The 20,630-nt window shown below is 44.4% G+C and overlaps 1 protein-coding gene across 1 annotated transcript in view; it reads left to right on the top strand.

The window, feature by feature from the left end:
• Positions 1-20,630, top strand: part of KDSR (3-ketodihydrosphingosine reductase) — a 310,571-nt gene that overhangs the window by 160,004 nt on the left and 129,937 nt on the right. The window contains exons 6-7 of the mRNA XM_085606936.1: positions 7,191-7,382; positions 10,890-10,973. Of these exons, the coding sequence (XP_085463062.1) occupies positions 7,191-7,382; positions 10,890-10,973 (276 nt within the window). The remainder of the gene's footprint in view (positions 1-7,190; positions 7,383-10,889; positions 10,974-20,630) is intronic.

Raw genomic sequence — 20,630 nt, 5'->3', positions numbered from 1 at the left:
CTACCCCTGGAACTTCTGTCTGAGGGCCTGGAGCACAAAATGGTGGCCACCTGTGTCATCATCAGAACCCACTGGAACCTACTAGAACCTTCTGCAACATTCTGGAACCCTGTGACAGTTGGAGGCAGTTTATAATGTTGGGAAGCTAAGCCAGAGTTGACAGTTGGAGCTGGCAGTTGGCACCTGACTGGTGAAGAGAGAGCAGCAGAAACCTGAAGGAGGAAGGAGTGAGGCAGCAGGGGTGGAAACTTGTGCCTGGAGTGGGGTCCATAAACCCACCCTTGATACTAGTCCCTACTGACTGAGCCCAGCCTGGAGCCCTGTGTGGGAGAAAGCAAGAAAAACCATCTTAAGGACCTGGACAGCAGGAACAGGCCTTAAAAGCAAAGAACAGCAAGTTCCTGACCTGGTAACTGGTAACTACCTGAAGTCCGACGTCGAGAAGCCTGGAGACCTGGAGCCCGAGGTGGAGAAGCGGCGCTGACTGGAAAGCAGACGTCGTACCCGGAGCCGCCAGAGGTCGAGAGAGGGCGCCGACGGAGGTCGTAGAGAGTACCAGAGGTCGAGGAGGAAGTCACCTGAGGTAGAGTGTGCGGCGTCGACGGGGGAGTGAAGTCCGCCCTCCGGAAACGCCGGAGACCGAGGTGAAGCGTGCCGGAGGTCGGGAGTGGAGATCGCACTCCGGAGCCGACAGAAGTCGACAGCGAGCCAAGGCCGGCCGACGTCATCGAACCGAAGTCGACATCGAGCTAAGACTGCCCGACGTCATCGAACCGGAGGTCGTCATCGAGCCGAGGCCGCCGACATCGAACCGGAACCGCCTACCGGCGTCGTCAAGAACTGACATTGCGCCGAGGCCGCCGACATCGAACCGGAACCGCCTCACGGCGTCGACACGACTCCAGCGGCGTCGGAGCTTCATAAAAAGGGCAGTAAGTGGAATAGAGGGCGCCTAAGGCCCTGTGGAGCCCTAAGAGACCATCCTAGGGGATAAAGAGGTGTTAGGACCAGCCTGGGAGTGCCAGGGGTGGACTGAGACTGATACAGTGACCTGTGTGAGGGGTTGTGTAGTTTGGGAGAGCCAGATTCCTAGATTACCCTTGATCTACCTCAGTTTTAGCCTCAGCCTTACCCAAGCTAGGTGAGACACCCTCAGGCCATCCACCTAACCACAAGCTGTGACTGGGCCAAATCAGCCCATAGTGTTTTAAATGTGATCTGATTTTACAAATGTCATTGTTGGCTGATATTATTTATTGAGGGTACTGTATTTATTGTATTTATCTAAGTTATTCCTGTAATGTATTTATTGTCCTGAGCTAACTTATTCCTGCACAGTATTTATTCCCTCACAGTATTTATTTGACCTGATCCTATTTATTGCACCTGTAAAGTGTTATTATTTATTTGACCTGTACTTTTTAAGGAGAAGCCTTGTGTACTGTGATTGTATTATTATTTATTTAATCAGCACCTAAGAGAAAAGAAGATAAAGAGATATATTTTCAATATAATTTTTAAGGTGTAGTGTCGTTTTTGGAACGGATGCACGCATGGTTATTGTGTGGGTGTGGGTATGGCGTATGCTTAACACGGTGCCTTCCTGACCGCTCGAGCCAAGCTACCACAGCGTGCCTGGGAGAACACCACCACCACCCTTCCGGTGTGGGAGTGGGTTTTTCTAACAGGAGGAAAATGAGGAAGAGGAGGAAAAGGAGGAGGAAAATGAGGAGGAGGAGGAAAATGAGGAGGAGGAGGAAAATGAGGAGGAGGAGGAGAATGAGGAGGAGGAGGAGAATGAGGAGGAGGAGGAGAATGAGGAGGAGGAGGAGAATGAGGAGGAGGAGGAGAATGAGGAGAATGAGGAGGAGGAGAATGAGGAGGAGGAGAATGAGGAGGAGGAGGAGAATGAGGAGGAGGAGGAGAATGAGGAGGAGGAGGAGAATGAGGAGGAGGAGGAGAATGAGGAGGAGGAGGAGGAGAATGAGGAAGAGGAGGAGAATGAGGAAGAGGAGGAGAATGAGGAAGAGGAGGAGAATGAGGAAGAGGAAAATGGGAAGAGAATGAGGAGGAGAATGAGGAGGAGGAGGAGAATGAGGAGGAGGAGGAGAATGAGGAGGAGAATGAGGAGGAGGAGGAGGAGGAGGAGGAGGAGGAGGAGGAGGAGGAGGAGGAGGAGGAGGAGGAGGAGGAAAATGAGGAGGAGGAGGAGGAGGAGGAGGAGGAGGAGGAGGAGGAGGAGGAGGAGGAGGAGGAGGAGGAAAATGAGGAGGAGGAGGAGGAGGAGGAGGAAAATGAGGAGGAGGAGGAGGAGGAGGAGGAAAATGAGGAGGAGGAGGAGGAGGAGGAGGAAAATGAGGAGGAGGAGGAGGAGGAGGAGGAGGAGGAGGAAAATGAGGAGGAGGAGGAGGAGGAGGAGGAGGAAAATGAGGAGGAGGAGGAGGAGGAGGAGGAAAATGAGGAGGAGGAGGAGGAGGAAAATGAGGAGGAGGAGGAGGAGGAGGAAAATGAGGAGGAGGAGGAGGAGGAAAATGAGGAGGAGGAGGAGGAGGAGGAGGAAAATGAGGAGGAGGAGGAGGAGGAAAATGAGGAGGAAAATGAGGAGGAGGAGGAGGAGGAAAATGAGGAGGAGGAGGAGGAGGAGGAAAATGAGGAGGAGGAGGAGGAGGAGGAAAATGAGGAGGAGGAGGAGGAGGAGGAAAATGAGGAGGAGGAGGAGGAGGAGGAAAATGAGGAGGAGGAGGAGGAGGAGGAGGAAAATGAGGAGGAGGAGGAGGAGGAGGAGGAAAATGAGGAGGAGGAGGAGGAGGAGGAGGAGGAGGAGGAGGAGGAGGAAAATGAGGAGGAGGAGGAGGAGGAGGAGGAAAATGAGGAGGAGGAGGAGGAGGAAAATGAGGAGGAGGAGGAGGAGGAAAATGAGGAGGAGGAGGAGGAGGAAAATGAGGAGGAGGAGGAAAATGAAAGGGAGGTGATGCAAGAATTGCAGTGCTGAAGATATGTAAGAGATGCAGGTGGTGGATTTTAGAAAGCTGAGGGGAGAAAAAAGAACCAAGTGTACAAAAAAAAAATGAGAATACAGAGGACAATGTTGCAGAAGAAAGAACTCGAGTAAATGATTCACTCCGAAGCTTCCCCTCCCGCTCAATTTACTAATGTCCAATTCAAAATTGAAACACTTTCAATTCTAGTTCATCGCAACATTGTCAATGGTGTTACTCATTTATATGATGCTGATAATAAGCATCAGCAAAGCCATTAAGTCTTGCCTTGTTTTAGACACTGTTCGCTGCTGACCGAATGTAGTTTCAGAAAACTCAGAGAGGCTTCGAAAAATTGATCAGGTGGCAGTCTGTGAAAAGTGCAGGATTCTAGTTCAGATGTTTTAAGCCATGCCATTAATTAAATAGGCCACGCCTTTCAGAAATGAGTCTAGTTAGGCTTCTATGACTGAGCTTGTTTCGGAGACCTGTCAGTCTTTTCATCTGACTTAAAGCACTGAGAGTGGGAGTGAAAAGGGACAGGTTTAGATTCATAAAAACACGCCTGTAAAATAAATATTTACTTTTTTATGTGAAGAAGGGTCCTACTAGTGGTCCGCACCAGCAGTAATTACGGACGGACATTGAAAAATTTGTTTACGGGTCCTTGTAGTCAAGCCCTTAACTTTACAAATGAAAAGCTCTGACCTGTGCAAGAACCGTTAATGTAATCCAAGCCAGTGGTGTAGTCTCTCTTTACATTCCGCTCACTTTAGTTCATGTTGTATATGTGTTCCCAGCCACTTACAATTCTTCCTTTTCCCTGATATTGTGTTTCTGCAATTTTGCTTTTCATGAATCACACGAGTCTTGTATAGTGCCTACTGTTTATGAACCACTTCTGGGTGTTTGTGTTCAGAATGTGGATGGGTGCTAAGGACGGGGCATGATTGAGAGTTCTGGTGGAGAGTGCAGTGCATGTTTTTCACTGTACCCATTACTCGGTCAGAAAATATCTAGACTGCATGCTCAGTCAATCCTTGGCCTTTTTGCAGAGAAAGCAACAACATTGGTCACTTATGATCCAGTGTCCACCTCCCCCCCACCCCTCTTTCCGTGTGTGTTCACACCTCTTCCCACACTCCATCATCCATCCAATCTACACCGTCCTCTGTTAGAGAGGCAATATGGAGCTCATGCCAGCTGTTGGACTGAGAGCTCTGCAGATAGAACAATGCTCACATATTGGCCAATTGAAACTGTGATCATAAAGGAAGTGAAGGAGTTACATAGGTATGGAAGTATGGACAACATTAAATAGAAAACAAATATTCATCTGACATGCTAGTTGGGGGATCCAGCAGAGACTGTCACACTGGACGACAACAATGCTAAAGCCAGCCATGATTGTTAGCAATCCAAAGAGGCTACGTTTCCTTTTAGATGTTTCCCGAATTTGAGCCCAAGTACAGAGTTTTGTATGAAATGCCTCTGTGGGTTTTTTCATTATTTTGTTTTATTCCCCCCCCCCCCCCCCCCCCCCCCACACACACACACAAAGGGGTGCCAAGATGTGACAATGCGGGTTCCATCTTGATAGGATTGGGTATTCCATTGCTAAGGTTCTGTAAGTAATTCTCTTCCTCGTTCCCACCAAGTAGCCCTGCCCAACCTGTATGGCTAATGTTCTTCCTCATTTTTGCCTGTCCAGCTAGGGTAGCTGCACCTTCTCTCTGGGATGCTTCCTGTGGCATAATCTTTTCATTTATGCAAAGAGTGAATACATTTAATGAAATATTTCAAGACTTAAGGCCAATTGGGAGGCATCCTGACACCCATAAAACCTTCTACGTAACCTAAGAAAGGTTGTTATGCTGGAAATACTTGAAGCTTATTTAAGTCTAGAGATGTTGGTGAGTTATCCTTGAAACTGTATCCTGCCATTGTCTAACTTGTCTGTAGCATTACAAAAATGGTGTGTTTGGAAATCCAGACATCCACAGGAATGTTAACTATGTCGGTCAATCGCTCTTCGAAATATTATGAACTTTTGCTATAGTGTTTATTGACACATTGGTGTATGTGTTTTAATAGTAGATGGTTCTTTACGCAGTTTGATGCTGCTTAATTTCTCAACATATCAAGAATGTTAGGCTGAGTGGGCTTTGTTGGGACTCAGACTTCAGAAAAGTAGACCACACCACATGTCTGCATGGAAATGGCTAACTATTCTTGTGCTGAAGACCAGACTACCTTCATGTCAGGCCAGCATTACTGAACCTATACAACTACACTTGTTAACGCATGCTGAAGATATTGACAGTTGGGGTGGGGGAAACCTAAACACAGTATACAATGAGAAAGTGTTTGACCATGAGCTTTCCAAATTGTTAATGAGCCACTTTAAAAGAGGTGATGGTGGGCAACATATTCAAGTCTTACATGAGAAGATGTGGCTTGAGCTTAGCCAATGTAGTTGTCTTCAATTCGGTCTTTACGTTGTATAGTTGGCCCAGGGAAATCATAAAAAAAAAACAAATTCCAGTCGTCCTTCAAACAGGAAATTTGGCATATTGTCTGTTCGAAATGCAAATGCAACAAAGGCAAAATATAACTTGAATGACAAAATAAATTATGAAAAGATGAGGCAGAGTATTTGTTGCATCATTACTAATCCAGCTTATATGTTAAAGTAAAACCATATGAAAATATTTCAGCGCTCAATTATGGGAACAGTGGAAATTCCTTTCTCCAAAACTGGATGGATGTCTCTAGTGCTATTGCTTCTGGCATGTTTTCAGATAGTGTAGTAAACTTACTTTTATTTATATGGGTAGTTAAAGAAGCCTGGATGAGCTCTTTCATCGAGGTCATTCAGATTTTCACTCTTCTATCTGGGTTATATAGGGGTTACACAAGGTTTAACAGCTCATTATGGCCCAAACTATGAAAATGTTTGCCTAGAACAGTGACAAATGTTTATGGAACTTATCACATCCTAATGACCCCTTCTTATAAATGCTGCCCTTTTAGTTTGCCATAGATCGAATGATGCTAGAATACTTTGGGGGAAAGCACCCCCCCCAAAAAGTCCAGGCTCTCCGTATTTTAGCTCGCCATTTTTGATGATCCTTTGAGAGGGACGCGTTTGAGGTAACTGAAGAGTACTCTTAAATATACAGATTTTTGTCAGGGGTAAAAAGAATTGTGGGGACCTGCTTATATAGAGTTAAAAGTAGTTCTGTTCATTAAGGCTAAGTGAGCAGATCAATGTCTTGGCTGTATTTTCCTAATACTCAATAATTTAAAACCTGGTTTCTGTGGTTGTGCCGATTATGAAAGTCTCCGTGTTAATTGAAGGGTCGAAGTGCATCTCTAGATATCTGGCTAAAGGTGGTGTGGTCTTCATATTTGGGGGAAATGGTGAGAGTAGTGGAAATGTTGCAGACACCAAATACAGTGGGAAAATATTTTTTGTAGTTTTGGATGAGTTGAATATCTGTGGACAAGCTCCTATCTGCTGGTGGGTGGTTAGAAGGCATGTAGAGATCTGTTCCTGGATGTGAGGAGTTACAATGAACAATGAGGAAATATTTGGAAATCCTCTGCATAGGGTTTATAGATAAAAGATTTCTAGAGTGAGAAGGGAAGCTGCCTTGGGACTGAACCTTGTGGCACACTGAGCAGCAGGTGTGTTGTAATGGATGTCAACAAAAAAGAGCCTGAGAAGGAATGATCGGATATATCGAATGACAACTGGTTGAGAGTGGATTACGTGGATAGTAGTGTTGGGTGCAGTATGAAATGCCTGAGGAATGTGACAAAATAGATGATTGTGGTGGGCAGAGTTGCCACAGCAGATGGCAGTTTCTGTTGTTGGTAAATCTCTGAAACCAGATCAAAAGAGGCCAAGCAGGTAATGAGTTGTGATGAAGAAGGTAAGATGATGAGAAACCAGCTATTAAAGTAAATGCATGAGGCCAGATTAGGGGTAAGACCACTGCATATTTAACAGTTTGCAATTTTCAGTCAGTTACTGTGATGCCTTACCCCGCTAACCGTTGGATGTTACGCACTGCCATCTTAGAAAGAGAACACTTGTATATCAGTACTGTTGAACTTCACTATATCACCATCTGTATTAAAATATGTTTGTGCTGCTCTTCTTGGCCGTTTATTGATTGTTGCTTTGATATGTTTGTATCTGTGCAGAAGTTAATGGAAGTGAATTACCTGGGCAGTGTCTACCCAAGTCGCGCAGTGATTGGCACTATGAAGGAGCGAAGAATGGGTAGGATAGTCTTTGTGTCATCCCAGGCAGGCCAGATAGGTCTCTTTGGCTACACAGCTTACTCTCCGACAAAGTTTGCTCTGCGGGGACTTGCGGAAGCATTGCAAATGGAGGTATGTTTAAAAGAGTGTTTTTAAAAGGACTTTCACATTCTTTATAACTGTTGTTAAATCGTACATTGAATTATGTTTCATTAATTTTCAGATAATGTTTAGCGACCCACATATCCATTATGGAAGTTTGATTTCTGTAGCAAATAATTTTTGCTATGAGCTCCCAAATTTTTTACATTCTAAATCCTTCCCTTTTCTATCCCTCCACTATCCTTTTCAATCCAAATAACAGACTAACATGTCTACCACTCAAATAAATTTAATATTTTCACTATACTAATTCACCAATAATCTATATATATAAATGCAAAAGTGTTTTCTCTTCCATCTCTCCACTATCCTTCTCAATCCAAATAACTAACATATCCAGCACTCAAATTGCTTTCATATTTCACTATACTAATTAACCACTAATCCGTTATGGGTTCTGGAGTAGCTTGCTACTTGCCAAAAAAGCACTTTGACGCCTCGTCCGGGGTAGTAAGCGCTAAAAAAATGCAATTACAATACAATTGCAATAAATGTAGTAATCTACAAATGTTCTCTTTTTCGATTAGGTAAAGATGCTCCTAATGGGACCGAATAATACGCCACATGTTTTTAATACACATGTTTTTGTTCATTGGAACCCCTGGACATACTGAGCATAATGATGACCTGGGTTTGTTCGGTACATGTGTGTGGGCAGCCCTCCCCGGTGCCGCTGAATATCTCCGATTTGTCCTTGCCTAAGCCATTCAGGAAGCTGGGATGCTGCCAAGTTCATGATTTGCTGTGGCTTAGACATCAGTGATTCCATCGGGCGGGGCATTGGCACCAGTGTTGTAATTCACTTCCATGCTTTGTTGCAGCCCACTTATCAGGCGATGTCCAGTTATCCCTCACACACATGCCTTTCGATGGAACTCACCTGTTTGGAAACAAAAGACCATAAGCTCAGACAAGTGGATCTCACTGCAAATTATTTGATAGGGTTATGCACTCCCCTTCTTTTCTGATTCCCCATACCTTTCACTGTCTCCCCAACAACTGACGGAGGACTATCTTACAGTTTTGCGGTTGGAAGTGAAAACCCTTTTGGCGAAAGGGGCTATCATGAGGCTGCCTGTACCAGAAGTAGCACCTAATTTAGACCTATAGCCTCAACACTTTCCTCCATAAGGAAAACATTAAAAATGCTAATATTTCCCTGGTCTTGTCTACCCTACATCTCAGAGGCTGGATTGTAGCATTGGACCTGCAGGACACCTATTTATGTGTATCTGTCATGCCAGCCCACGGAATTGCATGCTATTTGTGGTGGGACAGGATCATTTTCAGTTTGCTCCACTTTGGTCTCCAGTGCCCTTCGGTGTTCTCGAAAGTGATGGTGGCAGCACATCTTCTGAGGTCAGGGGTGCTAGTCTTTCCCTACTTCGACGACTATCTGTCAAAGGCTGGCTCACAGCAGTCGTTAACCACCTCCAGACTATGGTGAACCTCCTGTCCTCTTTGGGGTTCACCAGGAGCAGATAATGTTAGCACTTCTGCATGTTTAAGTTTCTAAGCCTTCTCTAACTCGATGACCCATTCCGCTTCAAGTGGAACTCTGGATTCTTGTATGCCTTTCTGCGATACCACTCTTGCCACGAGTTCTCAAGAAGATTCGGACCGGCCAGTCCCAAGCCATCCTAGTGGCTCTGAATTGCGCTGGGAAAGTATGGCATCCAGATCTCCTGGGCTTAAGCGTCCGTCCTCCGATTAGGCAGCCCCTTGGGTAGGATCTGCTTTTGCAGCAGCATGGCAGGGTTCTGCACCCGGGCCTTCGCAATCTCTGCCTTCATGCAAAGAGATTGAGCGACTTCAGCTGAACACCTTTGACCTTCCTTCAGAGGTGGTTGGTGCCATCTTGCCAGCCAGATGTCCCTAGACTAAAACTGTATCCGTTTGTTTCTGGACAAGTTAGTGGCTTTGTGTGGTACTCTGCAGATTGAACCCCTTTGGGCCAAGGTATCTAAGGGTTTTTTGTTTGTATTTTCCCTCGCCTAGTAAGGCCTTTACCTGGGCACAGTTAAAGGGTACCTCTCAGCTATTTCGGCTTTATTACAGTTGCCAGATCAGCCCCCTTTGTTCATGACTCCTGTTATATTTTTTTAAAGCGTTTGTGCCCCAACACCCTTCGTCATTCTACAGCGGGACCTTACATTGGTCTTTACCCTATGTGCACTACATTTAAACAGCTTTGCTACTGTTCCTTGTGGCTCCTAACCGTCAAGACGCTGTTTTCCGTTGCCATAGCATCAGTGCGGCCTCTGAGCGAGCTTCAAGCTCTGTGTCAACACATGGTACATCACCTTCTTCCGAGACAGACTGGTTCTGTTGATTTGGGCATCCTTTCTACCAAAAGTTGTGACACTGTTCCTTGTCGGCCAAACAATCACCCTGCTGGCTTTCTGTGCTCCACCTCTCCCCTCTGAGAAGGAGATTTTACATCGCTTGAACCCCAAGACAGAGGGCTTAGCTTCTACACAGATCAAACTATAGACCACCGGTGGATGATCTGCTATCTGTTCGGTTAGTTGGAGGGAGAAAGGTCAAGGAATTAGTCTCTCCAGGTGGATCATGCTCTGCATTAAGATCTGCTACCCAGTGGCCAATAAGCATCCTCCGGAGGGAATGTGTGCTCATTCTCCCAGGGCCTAGGCTGATAATGCTGACAAAGGCATCCAGCATAAATGGGGGTGATGGAGGCCCAAGAAAATGTTTGTTTTCTGGCCCTCCTTTGCGTTTTTGTTTTTTGAGAGGATGTTAGGGTCTCCTGACAGCTCTCATATTGTGAACAGTACAGGGCTAGCTGTCACAAGCCTCTTTTCTGTTGCAGTGTACAACTATCCCACTGCCCTGTTATCTCCCTGTGATATGTGGGGTATGCAAATGTTAGCAACACTGTTTACTGTTCAGTGGAATTCACAATAATTTGCTTGGCAGACTTTCAAGGAGGTAACTGTGCCGGCCATGGTGAATGGCCAGTACAGGTGGACCATTCTCTTAGATTAGGCACCTTAACCGACCACCATTTCTAGTAGTTTCCTTTGCACATCGTGGGCAAATTGCAGAGCTGGAGGAGTTTGCACTAGTGGGAAACCCACCATCCACCTCTATCCAAAGAAGATAAATATGGTAATTCTTCACTTTTTTCACAGCTTTTCCATTACTGTTCTTCTCAAAATAGGGATTTAATGTGTCCTTCTTTCACTTGTCTGGCATTATGTGGCATTTATGTGACTGTTCAGTTGTTTCTAGAATTAGTGACCTGTTTGAGGATTTAAGTAAATTACAGCCTTTATTTTCATTAGGCCTCTACATATATGATGCTGGAGTGAAGAATTGATCTGAAAAATGTTTGAAATACATTAAAAACGAGAGCGCTGTGAGATATTGTCCTTAAAACACAGTGTAATATTTGCTGTATTTGTTGCATGTCAGAACATAGATACATCTTTGTTTATTTACTTATTTCAACTGTAGGTGAAACCATATAACGTTTATATAACGGTTGCTTACCCACCCGACACGGACACTCCTGGTTTTGCTGAGGAAAACAAATCAAAGGTAATTTGCTATTGCTGTTATGTAACAACATTGTGTTTACAAAGGAAAAAAAATAGTGGATTGCTCTTTAATATAAGGACGAAGTTGATAATGGAGTATTTGGGACTGTTGAGAAACTAAAAAGGTGAATGAAAAAGAGATGCTTAAAGACCATAATGTTGAGGGATTGTGCTCACGGCGACATTGTGAAATGAGAGGGTAGGGTTTAAAATATATCAATAGATTGTTAGGGGAGGGTGAGCCTGTGCAGAGGGCACAGGTACAGCAGTGGGGCTAACGACACAGCTGTGATTGGACTTTGAGTCAGGTGGCAGCGTTGGCAGAGGAAGGATAACCTGGTGGTGGAATGTTTGAGGCGGGGGAAGGTGTCATAACTGTGCTAGGAAAGCCCCCTCCCCCGCCTCCCAGTTTCAAGCTAAGCCTGGTCTGTTGTTAATTACCGACTCTTACCCTAGAACTTCAGACGGAAGCCCTTGTTTAAAAGTTTAACTATGTTTTTATTGCTTGGATGATTAATTTTTTTCTTGATCACTTATTAACCTTTTAACTCTTAAGAATTGTCTGACTGGAGGATTGTCTTTTAGTGTGTTCTCGTGGAAGCATGGGTAGTGTAGAAGTTTTCTCCAGTTTTTTTTGTACAGTGTGGTTCTTAAAGTTTCAGTTTCCAAAGAAATGATCCATCATGGAAATAAATCGTTTTACTTTGGAGGTGATTGGTAAATTAAATCCGCGGGTTAATTTTTTGACGTTTTTGCGATGACTTCAGGGAATGCACTTGTTCCTTTAAGTGTGATTGAAAATATTGGTTAAACATTTGTACAAAAATAAAAAGCTGGTTCCGCCAGTATTATATGTGCAAAAGCGGTTTGGCATATTTAGCGGCCTGCTCGGTCGCGAAGCGCCCCGGTGCGAATATTGCAGCTCCTGACGAAAAATGTATGGCGTAGAGGAACAACGTGACCATCCATCCAGGTGACTAAAGGCGGTGTCGCAGTTCCACCTCAATGGCGACCCATTAGGGAAAACTAAGAAACATTGGGGCACAACAATATCGGAAGAACTCCAATGCCCCAGAGACACGCCCACTAGAGGCTGGACTTTGAAGCATCACTGCAAAAGCGGTGAAAACCTTGGCGGCTGTTCCCCCTCAAAATGCCAGTGAGCAAGGGCTAGTGAAGCCCGAAACGCGTTTGGCGCAATTGAGTGCTGAGAAGTGTTGCTGTGTACCCCGCTCCCCTGTTGGAATAAAAGGTTAAAACACGCTGTGTGTGGCGCTTCAACTGGGAGCACTTTTTCGATTGGTGTGTGTGTGTGTGTGTATATATATATATATATAATCTACTGGCGGTCGCCAGTAGATAGTTATAGTTAGGACCGTGTTTCCATAGGAAATCTGCAACATTCTATTTGGAATAACTTTGGCGCCGGTTGACGAATCCTCGCGAATTTTTCAAAACTAATGGGGCGCTACGCTCCGCTCCTACCCTGAAAGTCTTGGGGGGGATTCGTCAAGCGGGGGCTGAGAAAAAAGGGGGGTCCCAAAACGCGTTTTCCCCATGCATTTTCCCATAGGACCTTTAGTCCGAGCTACAGCCCGAACGGCTGAACAGAATTACTTGAAATTTGGCAGAGAGGTAGTCCTCAGGTCAGGGATGTGCCTTTTGCAGGTCTGGTGTAAATCTGTTCAGTAGGTCCTGAGAAAATAGCATTTAAATCAATATATATATCTGTAAGCGCGCTCCGTGCGCTTACGGTAAGCTAGTTATAGTTACCTGATCTAACTATAATGTGGAATTTCATTGGTTTTTTACGAGTGAAATGTACAGCTAACTATAACTTGTGTGAAACCTATGGTTTTTTTAAGTGAATTTTTTATATATATATATATATATATATATATATATATATATATATATTTATATATATATAATATTTATATATATAATATTTAGAATACTCCCTCCTTATTAGTAGGAATACCAGATACTCCGATGTACAGCAAAATATAGATTTTTTTTTTTTGCCATTAAATCTATATTTTGCAGTACATCGGAGTGTCTGGTATTCCTACTAAGGAGGGAGTATTCTGAATTTATTGGGGTTATCCGGTAACCCGTGCCAGACCGCCCTTCTGACAGCCTCGGCAAATCAGAACTGGGATCGTAATATATATATATATATATGTGTTATAGTAGGACCTAGTTTCTATTCAAAAAGCGTTTTTTCTTTTGCCAACATCTTTGGAGCCGGTTGACGAATCTTCGTGAAATTTTCAAAGCTAATAGGGTGCTCCGGTCAGCTCCTGTCTTGAAAGTTTCGGGGTGATTTGTCAAGCGGCGGCCCGAGAAAAAAGGGGGGTCCCAAAACGCGTTTTCCCTATGTTAATTTCCATAGGAAACTTTAGACACAGCTACAGCCCGAACTGCTGAAAAGAATTACACCAAATTTGGCAAAAAGGTAGCCCTTGGTTCAGAAAGAGCCCTTTTTCTTTTAAATGGAGTAAATCCGTTCTGTAGTTCCTGAGAAATTAGAAAAAGAAAGGTTTCGATCTCTGAACACCGAGGAGGGTTCTTGAACCCTCCCGGGCACGAGCTTCACTCCAACACTCCAAACCAGGAAGTGTTGGCAGCCATCTTGTGACTTGGTAGAACCGAGTCACAAGAAAACCGTGAAATACAGGTTAAAAAACAAGAAAAGGGGGCAGGGTACAAACACCCTGACTCCCTAGACCTGCTCAGGGGGGTCCCACAAGGACCCTCAGGGCCCAAAAGAAATATAAAAAAATTGGCAGATTTCACGCTGGGGTTGTAAATTTGGCTGAGAAAATAAAAAAAATAAAAACGAATCGCGCTTAGTTTTCGAAAGCCCCTGGGTGGGCCAGGTCCTGGGGGCACTCACTAATTAATTTGCGGGGACTCGCAGGGGCCTCTGCAGTCCCAGGGACCGCCACCTCCCTGGGGCGTATTTCATTGTATGCGGGGGCATTGCGGCCCCCTGCTACCCCGGGGACCGCCACCACCCGGGCCTTTAAAGACTTCGGAGGGGGGCCGCCTGCCCTCTCTCCAGGAGCCCTTGATGACCCTGGGGACCGCCATCCCCCAGGGCCGGCTCCTACAATGTCCCGGGGTGCCCACCCCCGGCACATTGCCGTTTGCTATGGCAGGGCGAGAGCACGACTCCCGCCCTGCCATAGCAGACACTGCTTTGCTTTATTGAAACAAGAGCGGGAAAACCTGCTCTCGCTTCAATGAATCAAAGCAGATTGCTTTTGGGCAAGGGGAGCTTGATGTCAGTCCCTGAGGCCAGGAGTGGCCCGGGAGGGGGGCCACGCGGCCCTCCTCCACATTAATGTAAAAAAAAAATGTCCGGGCCCCGCTGGATGGGTTCCCTGGGGCCAGAAATGGCCCTGGGGAGGGGGGCCACGCGCCCCCCTCCCCGCAAAAATAACAAAAAATAAATAAACTAGGCCAGGCCCCAGGGGGTTGGGGTCCCCGGTGCCAATAGTGGCCCAGGTAAAGGGGGCCACGCGGCCCCCTTCCCATTTGCTTTTTTTTAGGAAAAAGAAAATAAGAAAATGATCAGGCCCGGGAGATAGGGTCCCAAAAGTGGCCAAGGGAAGGGGGGCCACGCAGGCCCTGTCCCATAAAATAAGAATTAGAAAAAAGAAACCGGTAACTTGCCAGAGGCCCCGCCCCCTCCCAGCAGCACTCTGAAAACGCCCCCAGCGCCACAGAGCTGCGTTGCAGAGGTGGTCTGTGCCCATGCCCCTTTTTGCACCTCTCTGCAACGCAGCTCTGAGGCGCTTACTGCAGGTACCTGGTGGGCTAGTTGGCCCCCTGAGACCCTCTGGATTCAAGGGGACTTAATCCCCCAATTTACAATGCGCCAGGGGGTGCGTTTGCCCAGAGGTGCAGGGAGGGGGCAGGGCCTGACATTGTGCAAACACGCCCCCTGGCGCGTTGTAAATTGGGGGATTAAGTCCCCTTCAATCCTGAGGGTCTGTGGGGGCCAACTTGCCCACCAGGTACCTCCCAGTAAGCGCCACAGAGCTTAGTTGCAGAGAGATGGTTCGAGGTCATGCACCTGTATTGAGAAACTGGTCTGTTTCTGTTAAGTATTTTAAGGCAATCTTATGGTGGTATGCCAACACATCACAAAATCAATGCAATTAATTAACAAGCATTTGCAATGCAAATTGGTCTCGCATTTGTGAGAGAGGTATTGGCATTGTAAATAACAATGCCTTTTACCTACCAAAGGAATGAAAGAGGAAATAATATGGAAACAGAAAGGATGCTAGAGAAAGGAGGAAAATGAAGCAGAGATGGAATGAATCTGAGGAAAGGGGACAACTGGGGTGAAAAGAAAATAGAGGGGGAAAATGTAAATGGCACAATAAAGATAGAATGATGAAAAAGAGAAGTAAAGAAAGCAGAAATGTCTATAGACTGAAACATACAGAGAGAGTAGGAGAGACACAGCAAAAAGACTGGCAAAGAAAGAAAGGGACAATGGCACAGAAAGGGAGAAACAGGAGGAATAAAGATAAACAGATGAAAACATAATGGAAGCGAGGGAGAGAAAGAGAAACTGGCACTGAGATTAAGAGAGACTAAAATGCAAGGAGGGACTGAGCTACCCACAGAATAAAAAGAAGTGCAAGGAGAGACCAGGGCAGATACGAGACTTTTACACACCGGTACAAAGAGAAATGGAGAAAGATCGGGAAAGGCGAAGACTACAAAGAAGTCCATGCGTGTGTGACGAGGACTTGCAAATAAGACAACTTCTTAAGCGCACTCTGCTCTGGTGCTGCTGGTAGGCAGCGGTGCTGACAATCTCTTTTAACCCCTTCGATGCTCATGACGGAACGGTTCCGTCATGAGCATCGGTTGAGCTGTGCTCATGACGGAACCGTTCCGTCATGGCCCCGCCCGCGCTCGAACCCTTCAGCACCGCGGGGGAATCCGCGCAGCGCTGAAGGGGTTAAACAGGATGGTGGCAAATCAAAATGTTGTAAATAAAGTGTTTAAATAAAAACATTTGATGGTTATTTTTTACCACACACACCATGATATTGCCCGTTCACTGTGCTGTGCACTCCACTGTTTTACATGGCTAGATCTGTGCTACACATGTACTGCAAATAAAATAGGAGTGCACCTGTGCACTGTCAGTGACCTGGCCAGAGAGGGCATGAAACAGCTGAAACTGGATCATAAAGTCAAAGCTCTTCCAAACAGGGGCCTCCAAAATCCTTAAAATGTCCCTGTTAAAGAGGGGCCACTGATTCAGCATCGTCATGAACTGTCCACTTGCAATACTTCAAGTTCTGATGTTTTAGGCACTGGTAAATGCAAACGGAACCTGCAACACACCACAAACAGCCCGTTCTCGGACCACTGGGAGGCAGCGCATTAATGAGAAACAATGTTTTAAAATAATTTAAAAGTTTCTTTTGGGGGGTTGTGGAGATGGGTTGTGGAAAAATCCTGTGCATCGTGCAACAAAAGCTGGAGAAGGGGGTTTGGGGTGATGAGAAATAGATGTGGGAGGAGGGGTGAATGGAGCTCACTACTGCAGCAAAAGCAGTCTATTGAAACAATAGAAACGGATTCCTTGTTTCTGCTTTTGCTTGGATTTTTTATGAATCGGTTTCTGGCTCACCTTAACTTTTGTTAAGAGTTGCCAAGATTTCAGGGTACTCCGGCTCCCGGACTCCTGCGTCACCCATTGTGCCTAATAAAGTTGACGGGTGCAGCACAGCACTGTTTAAGAAAAGTTTGCGTGCGCCACAGCCATAAATAAAACAGTGTGTTGGGGACTGAGTGTGTAGCACGAAAAGTTACTGAACAAGAGTTCTGCCGATTTGCATCCTACAGTCCTTTATACATAAATGTGATTCTTACATTAATGGAACTGTCCATGTGCTGCTGAACTGAAAGTTATTTAAAAATGTTTTTTTTTTTTTTTTTAAAGAAGGATAGGTGGATTGCACATCTGCTGATTCCCATCCTGTTTGTCTGTGCACCCGAGGCATTTTAGTGTGCAGCATTGGAGGGGAATGTGCGCTCTAGAGGGAACTTAGCTACAAAATTATGTTGCTGTCATTGGGCAACTGACAAACTGCCAATCTCGCAACACTTTGGTGGAAGATCTATGCGTGTTAATTCAGTGCTATTCAAGCCTCTGTAAAGAGAATACAGACGACTTTGCAGATCCAAAGCAGGGTCCCACTTCTCATCCACCCAGTATCCCCGCCAGCCTGAACACCCCAAACCAGCTCGAAAATGTCACAAAATCACATGTTGTAAAACGTATAACCTCTACCTGCATAAACAAAAGAATTAATGACCACCAATGCTCTCACTCACCGCAACCGGTTTGCTAGAGCGGAGCATGCTGGGAGGTTAGAGGTGACCGCTTCTGCCATGGACAGAGTCGAAGGACTAAAACAAGACTATTTCACATGGCCGCCATCTTTTACAGTGACCTTCTTAAAGAGAATTTGTTGATTTCTAAACGAAAAAGGTACAATAAATAAGGCGACTAGTATTTATATTTAAAAAAGCAGCTATGCTCAAATTAAATAAGTTTAGGAAATGCTTGTATACTTGAGCGGAAATTAGATGTGTGGAAAAAGTGAAACAAGTTTAATGTCACTGGGGCTCATGTAAAGCCCTCCAATACCTACTAGTTGAATTTGCGCTAGATAAAACTACAAAAAAAAAACCACCTGATATGCAACAGCCAGATGGGTGGAGGGGCTATCCCGCGCTGTGCGAGGAGGAAGCCGCGATGGCCAACAAAAACAATTACTAAGTGAAATCGCCTCCGCTGAAACAAGCACCCAAAGAAGGGACAATTGAGCGCAGTGGACCAATAGAAAGCCAGCATTTCTGAATGCCACAAGAACCAATAGCAATGAGTGGGTGTGCCAAATCCCACAGAAGAGATAACCAGTCGATCAAAGCTCGACCTAAAAATGAAGAGATGAACCAAAATGCAGTTTTAGTTCACTCCATGATATTGCCCTCCTTTTGATGGTTAAAGAATGCACATCCTTGTAAAACACTGCATGAAATTATCCTCTGTGATAAATAGACACTCTCATATTACTAAAAGACAGCATGATGTGCTCCTTAATGTGATGTATCAAAGCAAACAATCTTGAAACACGTCATAGGAACTAGTGCTCATTGCACATGAAAAACCCAAATTCATTTGTAACATACAATGTGATTTAATCCTATTTGTGATGGAAAGAAGTTCATTCTTGGTAACAGTAGTTTAGATAATAGCACAACTTTGCAACAGACCTAGAGTTGTGGTCATCACAGTGTTCGGAAAAAGCTCAGCTGTGTAGCACCCAACATCATATGGTTCTCGCTGTGAAGGATAAAACCCAACAATTGTGATGCACACCATGACTTGATCCAGAGTATAATAGTAGCAGCTCACATATATAACATACCAAAACACATGCAACACTCAAAGCTATGGTGATTGTGCAGGATATGAGCAAGCCACTGGCAAGATTATGACCCTGCTGTGATGCATATAGACAAACACCTTTAAACCTCAGCATTATAGGCTTAATTCACAACATCAAGGGCTACATTATCATGTGTTTCAATTACATGAGTAAGCTGATTTTTAATTCACAGAGGTGGTCTTGGGGGACTGTTAGCACACAGCTACAGTAGCTGTATTTCTTCATTTTCTTTTGAGCATCTCATTTTTCCTTACCAAGTCTACATGCTTACATTTTTGGAAATATTTTGAAGCAAGTAGAAGTAGTAACATTTGAAAAACGTGTTTCCCTGTTGAGTAATGCCTTCATCTATGACATCTCAGATATTTAGGCTGATTCCTTCCTATTCCCACTCTGGCAAAAATTTACTCCAGCTCTTGTTAGAAGTGAATCTCAGATTGTTCCCCTGGTGGGAATGGTCTGAGAAAGTGTTTGTGGACAATTACAAGCTCACAAGTTTTCAGGCACACATATACTTTGCAAGGCAACCAAGCCCTTGAAATTTCTCTATCCACCCGCACAATCATTTATTCACATAGATATCTATATGTTAGTCTTTTTCCAGGTGTGCACATGTACTTTGTGCACATAAGCACTTGGGCTTTCTTGTCATGGAGAGAAATACTTGCCCTATAAACCAGTCCATTATAGAGCCATCATTGTGATTTAATAGCTACACAAGATTTCCAAGATAGAATATAATGTAGTTCTCTTTGAGTTACATAAGAACATACACATTTGAAATACACAGCATAATCTGAGAGGTGCTTACTATTAAAGGAATAATAACGCCAATAAATCACATTTATATGGTACTCTTAATAATGGCTAAATTAACATTAACTTTTTCAACACAACATTTGACTGTGATGGAAGAAGCACACATAATCTAGCATGCACCAAAATGGGGTCCTCATTGTGTTGGATAAAAACACGCAAATGTGACGAACCTCTTGAACATCTTTCATTGTGATTCATTCCTGTGACGGATAAAGGCATATAAACCTTTCACACACAATGTAATGTGTCCCTCACTATGAAGGGCACATACCCCGAAATGCCACATCTCTATAGTGGACTTGGTAATGCATAAAAGAGCACAAACTTGTGAAACACAATATGAAGTCCCTTTCGGTGTTCAGAATAAATGTTCATATGCATGATACACATCTAAGATTGTGGTAGTATCTGTTGTGTATTAAAGAAGCAAAACACAAAACTGTAACCTAGAACATGATGTGGTCCTTATTACGATGGATAAAAGCTCAGTTACATGAAGTACATGCCATGATATGGTCCTCATTTTGATGGAGAAGAACACGCAATGCGGTAGTACACATGTTAGTTTTTTCCAGGAGTGAGGTGTATTAGAATACAAATGTACAGCATGCACCATGATGTTATCATCATTTTGACAGGATCAAATTGGCAAACAGTTCATATATGTTTTGGTACAAAAGGTGAACAATCTCTCACAGGAGTGCACTCACAATGGGGCCAGTTCTGTCTCTATTAAGCAACTTAAGGCATCCTCATGATCTGATGGTATGCCAGCATATCACATAGTTTCTGCAATTAACAACAAATGACAGCATAAACATGCATGCACTTGTAATGAACTCCATAATGTCGTCCTCCTAGGTGATGCTTAAAGCATGCATATTCTTGTAATACACATTAGGAAACAACCCCCCCCCCCTCCCCAATGCGGTCCGTAATGTAATGTTACAAAGCACTCAATCTTGTAAAATGCCATATCATCTAGACCTCGTTACAATTGCAAACCCTAATGCAATTGTAACATACACTGTTATATATGTATTTTGATTGAAAGAAGTTAAAACTTTAAAAGTAGTACAGGTAATAGCACAACTTTCCAACAGACCCAGTGGTGTGGTAGTTGTTGTGATGGGAAAAACCTGGTGTGTGCAACATAATACGGTCCTTGTGATGGATAAAACCACTCTTTAGTTGCGCACACCATGATACGGTCCAAAGTATAATAATAGCAGACATATATAACATACCAAAACACCTTTAACTCTCAAAAGTATGGTCATTGTGGTGGATATTCGGAAACCCATCAGCAAGCTGAACACCTTTAGACCCCCACATTTTGAATG

Source organism: Triturus cristatus, chromosome 5_2 (genome assembly GCF_964204655.1).
Source record: "Triturus cristatus chromosome 5_2, aTriCri1.1, whole genome shotgun sequence".
NCBI lineage: Eukaryota > Metazoa > Chordata > Amphibia > Caudata > Salamandridae > Triturus > Triturus cristatus.
The sequence above is the reverse complement of the archived record's forward strand: the minus strand, read 5'-3'. Positions and strand labels throughout refer to the sequence as shown.